We start from the raw sequence: 12,458 nt of genomic DNA on the forward strand, positions 1-12,458 counted from the left end.
TGTCTGGATGTGGTGATTTGGTGAGTTTCAGTTTTTTTTTTTTTTTTTTTTTTTTGAGACAGAGCCCCACACAGATAGATGGTCCTCTGTGGTCTCCCTTTTCTTCCCTCTACTTAGACTTTTTTTTTTTTTCCCCCCTTTTTGACACAGTGTCTTGCTCTGTCAGCCAGGCTGAAGTGAAATAGTGTGATCTCGGTTCACTGCAACCTCTGCCTCCTGTATTCAAGCGATTCTCTTGCCTCAGCCTCCTGAGTAGCTGGGATTACAGGCAGGTACCACCATGCCTGGCTAATTTGTGTATTGTAGAGACAGGGTTTCACCATCTTGGCCAGGCTAGTCTTGAACCCCTGACCTCAAATGATCCAGCCACTTTGGGGATTCTAAAGTGTTGGGATTACAGGCGTGAGCCACCAAGCCTGGCCTTCAGTTCTTTGAGAGAGAGAATTTTTTTTTGTTTGTTTTTTTTTTGGTGGGGGAGGCCTGAAGATCCTTTCCTGAGGAAGGAACTTAGATAAAACAGTTTTTTGTTTTTTTTTTTTAAAGGGGAAAACAGGTTTGTTTTAAGTTTTTTTTCCCGCCTTTTTTTGAGACGGAATTTCATTCTTATTGCGCAGGCTGGAGTGCAGTGGCGTGATCTTGGCTCACTGCAACCTCCACCACCCATATTCAAGCGATTCTCCTGCCTCAGCCTTCGGAGTAGCTGGGATTACAGGCACATGCTACCACGCCTGGATAATTTTGTATTTTTAGTAGAGATGGGGTTTCTTCGTGTTGGTCAGCTGGTCTGAAACTCCTGACCTCCAGGTGATCCACCCACCTCAGCCTCCCAAAGTGCTGGGATTACAGGCGTGAGCCACCACACTCAACCCTTGTTTTAAGCTTTAAGACCAGAAGGATCAGCTTCTGTGTTTAACAAAAAGAACCCCTATTTGGGTGGGTTTTTACTATTGGGGTTGTTGAGGTTCTTGGAAATTTTGCTGGAGGTCTCAACAGCAGTAATCTTATGGAGAAGATGAACAATGTGATTGCTTCCCGTCGTTTATCTTTTTGTCCTTTAGATTTCCCCATTATAAATTCGTGTGGTTTAGCTACGAGATGATCTCCGAAGATCAGTCTAGTTCTAAAATTGCTTGGATCTTTGATTAAGTGTATCTGGAAATGTAAATAAGCTAATATAGTGAATTTGTAACAAACATTAGATTGACTATAACAGTCTGAGAAGACCGTGAAGGTTATCAACAACCAATGTCTGATACGCCAGGCTGTCTGAATTGAACATTCAGGTGCCTCTCTTCAGGTAAGCAATGGTCTCATGGGGACTGAAACAAGTAATTTATATATTTTAGTAATTTGGTAATGCAAATATAGAGAGGTAGAGGAGTTGAACTTAATTCTGGGAAGGTGATTAGAGGTAACATTTGGGACTGAGATTAGAAAAGTGAGTTGGGTAGCCGAGCGTGGTTGTGCCCCACTGTAATCCCAGCTACACGCAGGGCCGAGGCAGGAGAATCGCCTCAACTTGGGAAGCAGAGGTTTCAGTGAGCTGAGATCGCACCACTGCTCTCCTGCACTCCAGCCTGGGCGACAGAGTGAGAAGTCGTCTCAAAAAAAAAAAAAAAAAGAAGAAAAGTAAGTTGGATGTGAGAGGGAGACAACTGAACAGTGGCATTTCAGGGAGAGAAAATTGTATACGAAAAGATTTAGTGGCATGAAAAACCATGTTATGTTTGGGGAGCCACATAGATTAGAGCTCAGTATTTCCAGAACATATGATACTACAACGGAAGAATGGAGGGAAAGATATTTCAAATGAGATTAGGAACTAGCCTGGGATCCCTAAAACATTTCAGGTTTGGCAGGGCAATGCTATTGCAGCTCCCTGAGGTCAGGAGTATAAAAGAAGACATTAGGTTTGTAAGTTTATAGATTCAATTTTAGACATTGCATTCAAGCCATTCAGGGAATGTCTAGGTGAAAATGTCAAGTAGAGGTTGGAGGACATAGGGTTCTGGGTTGTAGGAGAGAATGTTGGGCTGGAAACTCACATACAGTCATGATCAATGCCCTATAATTCTTGATGGTAAGAGCATATGTAGATAGAAGGATCAGTGAATGAACAGAGGGTCCTATAGGTGTCACGAGCATTTAAGGGCTGCATGGAAGATAATGGTCTTGCAAAGTACCCAGAGTTAGGAGGAGAAAGCAAATGTAAAAAGCATTTAAAAAAAAAACAAAACAGAAGAACTTATGTCCTCCTGTAATGTTATTTAGCAATTAAAAAACAAAATTATGACAAAAAAGAAAAGAACCATAATTTAAAATATATTTATTCAAACTACAAAGGAACCTCTTGCCTATTTTCTGTGTGAAATAAGCCAGTATTGTCTTGAGGTGGGAGTAGGGCAGATGGTAAAGGATTGATTAAAGGCTGAGATGTAGAAGGAGCTGTTGACTGTACTGTCAAGCATTTTCAGATTATATCCATAAGGAATACAGCTATTAAATAATCAGGTTGATGGACTTTTTTCCCCCATTCATTGGTCTAAATGTATACATGGAGACAGTGGGTGGTTGAATTAATATGTAATTACAAGTTGTAAGATTGCTGCTTTGGAAGAACCGAGAAGTGGTGAACAAGACTCACTTTAGAATCGTGAAGATGCGTCATTTTAAAATCTGACTTATAAAAGCAGACTAGATCTCTCTATCATTTCATAGAACAAAATAAAGTCTAAGAGGGTCTAAGGTTTATATGCAGATACTATTATAAAGCATATTAGAGGAAAATTGGATGAAAATTAAAAACTTTGGTGTGAGGAAGACCTTTCTTTCTTTTTTTTTGGAGACGGAGTTTCGCTCTTGTTACCCAGGCTAGAGGGCAATGGTGCTATCTCGGCTCACCGCAACCTCCACCTCCCAGGTTCAAGCAATTCTCCTGCCTCAGCCTCCCAAGTAGCTGGGACTACAGGCACGCGCCACCATGCCCAGCTAATTTTTGTATTTTTAGTAGAGACGGGGTTTCACCATGTTGACCAGGATGGTCTCGATCTCTTGACCTCGTGATCCACCCGCCTCAGCCTCCCAAAGTGCTGGGATTATAGGCGTGAGTCACCACGCCTGGCCCGTGGAAGACCTTTCTAAGTTAAACAGGAAGACCAGAATTTAACAAAAGATTGGTCAACTTCATTGCAGAAAAATAAAGTGTGTAGGATCCCAGACACTACCGTGGAAGTAATGGAATAAAATTCAAAAACAGCTCACTAATTGAGGGAAAGGATTTGCAGTGTGTATAAGAGAGTGTCCTGAGTATGGTCATGGGAATGGATGATTCAAGAGTCTGTGGACTGAGGAGCCTGGGGTCCATAGCCAGGGCTTTTATAATAAGTCATATCAGTATGGACATCCAGGTCCCCCGATGATAGCAGGTACTGTGATGGCGTGGAAATCAATTAAATGGCTTCTGGAATTCTTCACAAATGTGGAGAATTACCAGACCAATTTATGATATGGACAGGGAGGAGTAGATGGTAGCATAGACTGAATATGTGGGCCTCAAAGGATACAGTATCATAGTGTTAACATTCCTTGATTTCTGAGTCCTTCTGGAGCTATGAAGGTTTAGAGATAAGGTGAAAATGAAGTTAGAAACCTTTTCATGCATTATTGGAATCCTCTTTGGTTTGGAGCGCCCAGTGTCATCTGCCAGAATATGGTTTATAGCTTGAATTTTCTTTCTAGTGTTTACAAGATGGGAATTAACTTCATTAGAGCTGTGAGGTTTAACCTTGGGCTTTTTCATCTTAAGTGCTTTGATTTACGTAGATACACTGAAGTGTGAACTTTTTATTGTTTTGGAATAAAAAATTGTCATGATGAAGATGGATTCAAGTGTTATCTCTTTTTTGAAAAAGTGAGTTGATACATGGAGCACTGTTCTCTAGAAATGGAAGCTGAGATACAGATTAAAGTGAAGTTCCCACCTACAGTAACACTACAGTGATAAGAAGGGGGATGTTGAGGTTGATAAGGAGGAGGAGGTGGATTTAAACTATGGAGAAACCATTTAACATCACACAGGCCTTGAATCCTTCATTAACTCATTCAGTAAATATTTATTGAGAGATGACTGTCTTTTGCTAGGCACTACATAGCAATAGGCAGGGAGGGCTCACCACATGCCAGGCACAATACTACTATACTTTCATGGGTTATTTCATTAAATCCTCACCACAGCCTTTCAGATAGATATTATTATCCCCATTTTACAGAAGAGGAGACAGAGGCTTTAGAGAGTTTTAAGTAATTTCCCCAAGGTCATATGGCTATTAAAAATGGCAGAGGAACTCCAGCCTGGGTAACAAGAGTGAAACTTCGTCTCAAAAAAAAAAAAAAAATGGCAGAGGAGGTCAGGCACAGGGGCTCACACCTGTAATCCCAGCACTTTGGGAGACAGAGGTGGACAGATCATGAGGTCAGGAGATCGAGACCATCCTGGCCAACATGATGAAATCCCCTCTATTAAAAATATAAAACTTGGCCGGGCGCGGTGGCTCAAGCCTGTAATCCCAGCACTTTGGGAGGCCGAGGCGGGTGGATCACGAGGTCAAGAGATCGAGACCATCCTGGTCAACATGGTGAAACCCCGTCTCTACTAATACAAAAAATTAGCTGGGCACGGTGGCGCGTGCCTGTAATCCCAGCTACTCAGGAGGCTGAGGCAGGAGAATTGCCTGAACCCAGGAAGCGGAGATTGCGGTGAGCCGAGATCGCGCCATTGCGCTCCAGCCTGGGTATCAAGAGCGAAACTCCGTCTCAACAAAAAAAAAAAAAAAAAAAAAAAAAAAAAATATATATATATAAAACTTAGCTGGGCGTGGTGGTATGTGCCTGTAATCCTAGCTACTCGGGAGGCTGAGGCAAGAGAATTGTTTATGCCCAGGAGGTGGAGGGTGCAGTGAGTCGAGATAGAGAGCTGCTGCACTCCAGTCTTGCTACAGAGCAAGACTCTGTCTCAAAAAAAAAAAAAAAAAGGGCAGAGGAGACTGGGGGCAATGGCTCATGCCTATATTCCTACACTTTAAGGCAGAGGTGGGTGGATCATGAGGTCAGGAGATTGATACCATCCTGGCTAACATGGTGAAAACCCTGTCTCTACTAAAAATACAAAAAATTAGCTGGTCGTGGTGGCATATGCCTGTAGTCCTAGCTCCTGGGGAGGCTGAGATGGAGAATCCCTTGAACCCAGGAGGCGGAGGTTGCAGTAAGCTGAGATTGCACCATTGCACTGCAGCCTGGGGGGACAGTGTGTCCATCTTAAACAAAAACACCCCCAAGCAGGCAGAGGAGCCTGTTCCTAAATCCAAGGCAGAGCCTGAGCTCCAACACTATCTGCTGAGGGTTTACTGTGGCGCCACGTGCCAGATCCTCAAGGTGAGTCTCAGCATCACCCCAGCTGTAGGCGCTGTGCTCTGTGCTCTCCCCATGGCTAGGCAGGTGGGTGACAGCCTGTGGTAGATTCTGCTCTCTCATCAGCTATTCATGCTGGGTTTATAATGCTCATTGATTGAAGGTATAAGCTTAAAAATTTGGGAAAAACTCCTATTTTAACAACACTGAGAGGATATTCTGTACAGGTTCATTGTTTTTTTTTTTTATGCAACTAATTTTTATTCCTTTTCTCCTTTACATCTTCTCATATTCCAGTCAACATAAAAAAAATTAAAATTTGCTTTACTGCTAAAAAAAACACACACTGAACTATTGAAGTCTGTTTTTGAAATCTTGATACTGTTGATAGCATTTTAGTGTCACTATTTTATTTTTAATATGTGAACTTTATATTATGAGAGCACACTTTAAAGAATCCAGTTGGAAATACTTGTTAGGGGCAGGAAAACAGCTTTACACACGAAATAGTCTGGGTAATAGGACTATGTCGTTTTTATTAACTTAAAATTACGTACTTTAAAGGAAATGTGTTAGGTTGTTTTTCTTTTTCTTTTCCGTCCTTCCTTTTTACTCTTGTTATCTCCCTTCCAAATCAGTATAGCAATTATCTTCTAATTAAGTTGAACTGGTGCTTACATTCCTGTTGTAGATGTTTATTGTCAATCCTTTCCTAAAAGGACAAGTATATTATCTCTGCTCGGTAAATGGGTGTTGCTGTTCACTTGTACTGTACTGTGAAGGAGGAGGGGAAAATTAAGGTATAAAATAAGAAGTCTCTTTCTAGAGGAGTTAGGCACACTAGATATTAAATGTGTATTTAATTAAACACAATCAGGAAATTAAAACAAAGGTTAAACATTTTGAAATCTGTAAATTCAGGTTCTGCTTTAATATTTCATTCTTAAGTGACAAAAATGATTCACTGAGCCATATTTTTTAGGGCCAGTGAAATAGAAACAGCCAAGGGTTGCATATCTGTTTATTATAGCCTGTAAGGCGATTACCCTGGCTTCTCAAATTTCCTGGTATATTGAATTCATATGTTAGCATTTCTTGTTTGTATTTTATTTTGCTGAATTGAAAATCATCTTGTAGAGCCATGCTAGTTCTACCTTAAAAAAGAAAACACCCCTCTGCTTTAAAGAAATGGTACTTCCTGCTTTCATAAACAGTCATGTGCATAGTTTAGCAAGGCCTGATGCCTCTGGAGCTTTTTCCCTTTATAGCACCATTGAATCTCAGTCCTAAGAGAAGTACTGCGAATCTTGTGGCCTCATTCTGAACAAAAGGGATTACAGAAGAAAAATCTCTTGATATAAGGCTTGAAAGCAAGGGCAGGCAATCTTGGTTGTGAATATTTTCTGATTTTTCCAGAAATCAAGCAGAAGATTGAGCTGCTGATGTCAGTTAACTCTGAGAAGTCGTCCTCTTCAGAAAGGTACAGCTACATCTCTTGCATGAACAATTAATGGTGTAGCATTGCTAAGAAACAAACCAGGACATATTTTTTTTTCCTTGTCAAGTTTGCTATATAACGTATTGTCCTGCATGCTGGTATTGTGCTGTATTGAAGATGTATATTTGGGCAAGCTGTTCTGCTTTTGCAAAGGGTAATTGATTTTTTAAGAAAAATAGTGAAGTCTAATCAGCTGCAGCATGCACACCATAACACAGCAGACCGCTGGTTCATGTGTGACAGCTGTTGAAGGCTTTAAAAAATAATTTAGCTAACAAACAAAAATTCTTGCTTTTTTAAAAGAAAATACTGTGAGGTTTTCTTCCTGTATTTTGAAGTTGCTGCTCTACAGAATTACAAAGGTTATTTGTAAAATGTAGGTTAAAAATACTTGATATTTGGTTGTAATAAGTATTCTTATGTGGTAAGGGAGTGCCATTTGTAAATAGCTTAGGAATTGCAAACCCACAGATTAGTCACATTCTGAAAGAGAGATATGATGCTTCTTCAAGTCTGTGCTAGGAAATGGAACAGTCACTGCATGCAGTAATGGTTCATGCCTGCAGGTAAGGACAAAATGACTCAGAAGTATTTTTAAAGCAATTATTTTATCTGTCAATCATATGATTATACCTGTAAAGAGCTATTTCATTAAAATGACTATTTTGTCTTATAAAGAATTTAAGATATTTTAATCTGAAGTCAGAAATAAGGCTATAGTTGCCCATTTTGTTATGCAAATATTGTGTTCAGTTCTGTTTACCAAAATTGTGTATACTACATAATGTCTTAAATTGAGGTTCTTGGGCATGCAGTATCTTTTCTCTTGGTTACCTAATAGGTTACACTTAATACTAATATTTTATACTTAAGGCATATGTTAATTTATCTTTTCTAGCGTTAGTTTGCAGGGTTATCTTTTTTGTTCATAGATGTAATATTTAGAAAAATATTATGGAGAAATAATGTGTTAGTTAAGGAATGATATAGGAAAAATACAAAAAAAATATGAGTTGAAGAACCTACCATGGTTAAATGGATTTAATTAAAGTAAGCTAGTATATGGAGGACATGATCTGATGTAAAAGTATCATTTTAAATGGATTTATTAGTATAATCAGGTAAAAAGCTTCTGGCTATAACTTAGGGTATCACAAATAAAAATGATGTTACTGCTTTTGTTAGAGACTGAAAGTAGAAAATTTTAGGACTGTTAGTGTTTATTTTTGTGTGGCTTCTAACTTCTGGTTTGTGGCTAGCCATCTGATCTTAAGCATTCTGTTTGCTGAGATAAGAAACAGTCTTCAGCCTTGTGAATATTCTGCCAGTAAAATGGTGGTGATGGAAAGGGGAGAAGAGGGTGGTGTGCATAGTGAACGATCTAGGTGTCAACTGTAATGTTAGAGCTTGGTACTAGGAAGAGCACACTTAATGAGATGACAGTAATAATTACATTAGCTTTTTGGAGTATCATGAATTCTTTACTGATAAATTGAGGATTGGACAGAGTGGCAGTAAATATCGAGAAACAGTGTAGGAGTGGGTGAGGTTTTCTGGTTAAAATACATTCTGTAAGAAAAGATATTCTGAGATATTTTGGTGATTTAATTTATTTATATACGTACCTACACTCTTGTGGTTATTTGAAGGAAAGGGAGGACGCATATGGTTATGATTTCAAAGTTTAGAAATCAGTCACTATTGCTTATGATAACTTCATACACAGTTTTACCAGAGATTGCTTAATTTATGGATTATTATTTCATGACCATTGTGCTATATCCTGACTTAATGGTTGATAAATGTAGCTTATAAGTCAGACAGCACTTAGCAAACATAGAAGTTGTTTTATTAATGTAGATATATTAAAACTAGGAGGTACTCTCCCTCACTTTTTAATTAAAAGTCATACAGTATTACACAGTCAAATCGTTTGTCTTTTTAATTTGTTTGGAAAAATTTGAAAAATAAGACTAAAGTTTAAAAAGAATTTATGGCTTGTAACACCATATTCTGTCCAGGAATTTAATACCTTATAGTTTCATGTAGCATTATCATTATGTTCTTCAATTTCTTGTTCACCAGTCCAGCTACATTTTAAGAGTTTTTGCTTTCACTTAAAAAAAATTAAACTTAATGGTTTGATGCATGGTGCTTTAAATCTTAGCGATATTTGAAAGTTGCATATAGTCAGTGTTCCCATCTATCTACTGGGAGGAAGGATAAGAAATCTGGCTTCTTTCTTTAGAGAGGGGAGACGCTGCTTGATTGTAAGCAAACCAGAAGTTATCGTTCATCACAACTGATTTTATTGCTGCAGTATAGAATGATCTTTTGATAATTCAGAAAACTGGGTAGAGAAAGGTACCTCTAAATACAAAATATAAATACAAAAACTCTGATGTGATTATTTCTAGTAATTTTTTATCTCATTTTTATCCTTCTAAAATAATTGCTAGTCTTGCAAGAGTTTAGTATTGGTTGAATTATTTTTGTTCAATTTTGTAAAATGGGAAAAGCAAAACAACCCAATTTATTTTTGTAGAATCTTAAGAGTCCTTCATTGAAAAATACAAATATGATTTGAAGTAAAATTATAATGGAATTTAAAGGTTGTTTGGGGGGCTAAATTGGAAAATATGTTATCCTAATAGATCTCAGTACCACCTTGAAATCTAAAATTATGTTTTTACCTTTAATGGAATATTGGAGGTATGTAGAATGCCATTTTGTCAGGGGAGTTAGAGAGTACTTCTGTTCTAAATGGCTGACTCTTAAGACCAAAACTATCAGGGTTACAAAAGTTAGTTTAGTTTTTGGTTTTGTGTTTTGAAGAGAAAAAAAAAAGTTCAGCATACCGCTTTTAAAAATCAAGAGCAGAGAATTCTATTGAATGGTTTTTTTAAAAAGTGCCTAATGATGAATAAAAAATGATTTATGTAACAGTCAGTTAAGAGGAAGACATTTGCTGCAAGACAGTACCCTCTGGAGATTTTAGGAGTAAATCCTACTTACAAGTATTTTCCTTTTTTTGAGTGCCTGTTGAATGAATGAATGAATGAATGAATTCATCTTGAATATAGTAGAGTTGGTACTAGGCACATTTTCACTCTCTTGTTTACTCCTATTTACAGTAATAAATGGGAGTATCTAATGGAAAAAACTAGATTTTCAAGTTCTTGTTTCTTCATTTTGTCCTTTCTTACTTAGCTAGAGCACTTCTGGGATTTATGGGGTAATGTGTGTGTGGGAGAGTAGTAGTAGTAATAAAGTGGAAGGAAGAAAATAAGAGCTAAAAAGGTGTAGTTCAATTGTTCCTTGGTGTTCAAGGGGAATTGGTTCCAGGACCCCCATAGTTACCAAAATCCACAGATGCTCAAGTCCTTCATATAAAATGGTATAGTATTTGCATATAACCTGTGTACTTTCTCCCATATGTTTTAAAACATTGCTTACAGTACCTAATAAAATGAAAACATTCTGTAAATAGTTATTAAAAATTTTGTATTATTATTATTTTTTGTATTCTTATTTTTTATTGTTTTATATCCCAAATATTTTTCATCTGTAGTTGGTTGAATCTGGGGATTTAGAACCCATGAATATGGAGGACTGACTGTAAGAATTTATTAAATAGTCTAGATACGAGTTCTGAGTGCTTTATAGGTGGAGAGAGGGAGGAGAAAGAGAGAGAGGAAAGGGATGTGTGTGCTGTATGGAGAGGGAATGGCTATTAGGAGAAATCGAATCATCCCAGAAGAATCCTGGGTGAACAGAAGGTACTTTGGTGTACTATCATTTTTGTCAAACTTTATTGCTATTTCTTCAGGGAACTCATGTAACAGAATCGTACATTTGTTAATGAGTAAAGAAAGTTCAGCCCAGGGTGGTCAGAACTATGATTTCCAGTCTGTCTAGAATGAACCCAAGGAGGGCTGAGGAGTTTGTGAGATGAGGAGATCTGAGAAGCTGAGACTGCATTCACACTGAGACTGCTATTGTTAAGTCTGAGTGAATGTTGTTTTAATTAATAAAGTTCACAATGAACTAAAAATTAATAATAATACTATATAGGTTTGCATTTTCTCAGGGAACAGATACAGAAAGGATAATTTCTTTTTGCACGTTTGTGGGTTTTTTATGTATTTTAGTTTGTTTAAAGGGGGTCTATATACTTGTAGCTCAGTAGATGAGAAGTCCTATCCTAGATCCTTAATATTCCAGTTAGCTAGCAAATACTGAATTTACAAATTGCTGTCTTGTTCAAGAAAGGAGGGAAATGGAGAGGAGAAAGTGTCATAGTCATATTTATGCTGTAGCCTACATTCTACCAATGCTGAATAAAAAGGATTGGTGAGAATTGATAAAGATTGTGTGTTGTCCTTTCTGCAATATAAGGGCATTTCAAATCCAAAAGAAACGCAGGCTGTTTTTGTGTTTATAATTTAATTGTTACTTTCTTATTTTGGTGCCTCATATGCAAAGGTGAAAATAATATATAGTGATGTGTGGATGTGGAGAGCAAAAAGATATACCCGGAAAAATGAGGAGAATGGAAGGGAGAAAATTCAAAAGTGAGGAAGGTACCAGATGAAGAGAGAAAGATGTAAAGGTCATTCTGTGGAAAAGGATCCTGGACCAAGATGTGTTTGATTTGATTTTAAGTTGATACATTTTCTTTTATGATGTGTGGTGGACTAAGAGCAGTTACAGGAGGAGAACCAAAGGTTCTTTCTTCATTGTTTTCCCCTCCTTCTCCCTTTGCTGCCCAAAGACTAGGACAAACATTTGTTGATAACTATTTTTCCCTTTTCCAACCCCTGCTCTGCCACTGTTGACTTTCTTTCTCTCCTTGTAGATAGGTTCTTATTCCTGAATGGTAGAATGAGATGATATAGTGGCTGATTGTGTTATTTTCTCATCACTCAATTCTTTATTTAATTTTTATTAGTATTTTTATTGAATATACATATATGGGATAGTACACAGATCATAAATCTTTATGAAAGATAGTTTATTAAATTTTTTTCAGGGAGAGTGTGTGTGTGTGTGTGTGTTTGGTGCCTAAGAAATCTTTGCCAAGCCTGGGGTCACTAATATTTTCTGCTAGATTGATTTTTAGGAGTTTTAGGATCTTAATATTTAAGTCTCTGATTCATTGGGGATTTTAGTATTAAGGTAAAGATTGAGATTTTTTTTTTTTTTTTGCATATGGCAATTCAATTGTATCTGTTTTTGAACATCATATTAATGGAAACCCCTGGAAATGCCTTTCATCTGTTTTCTTCCAGTGTTATCTATATGAAGTTCATCCATGTTGTTGTGTGTAGTTGTAATTGATTCAGTCTCATGTCTGTACAGTATTCATTAATATGCCTTAGTTTATTCATTCTAGTAATGAGCATTTGGGAGGCTTACAGTTTGTGGTTATTAGGAATAGTGCTGCTATGAACATTTCTTTCTTTTGGTCTTTCTTTTCTTTTCTTTCTTGTCGTAGTTTCGCTCTTTGGCCCAGGCTGTAGTGAGGTGGAGTGATCTCAGCTCACTGCAGCCT

The 12,458-nt window shown here is 37.6% G+C and overlaps 1 protein-coding gene across 9 annotated transcripts in view; it reads left to right on the plus strand.

Annotated features, from left to right (window-relative positions):
* SRPK2 (SRSF protein kinase 2) overlaps positions 1-12,458 on the plus strand; it is a 268,787-nt gene that overhangs the window by 100,900 nt on the left and 155,429 nt on the right. For 5 of the 9 annotated variants that reach the window (XM_064374696.1, XM_064374672.1, XM_064374671.1 and 2 more), the window contains one exon: positions 6,823-6,886. The exons of 2 other annotated variants lie outside the window; for them this stretch is intronic. In XM_064374696.1, coding sequence (XP_064230766.1) covers positions 6,823-6,886 — 64 coding nt within the window. Of the gene's footprint in view, positions 1-6,627; positions 6,887-7,438; positions 7,471-12,458 lie in introns of those variants that run through there. 2 more of the 9 variants (XM_012456327.2, XM_012456316.3) reach the window with 2 other exon arrangements.

The sequence above is a fragment of the Aotus nancymaae genome, unplaced genomic scaffold, assembly GCF_030222135.1.
Source record: "Aotus nancymaae isolate 86718 unplaced genomic scaffold, 86718_ANA_hifiasm-v0.15.2.pri h1tg000002l, whole genome shotgun sequence".
NCBI classification, from domain to species: Eukaryota; Metazoa; Chordata; class Mammalia; order Primates; family Aotidae; genus Aotus; species Aotus nancymaae.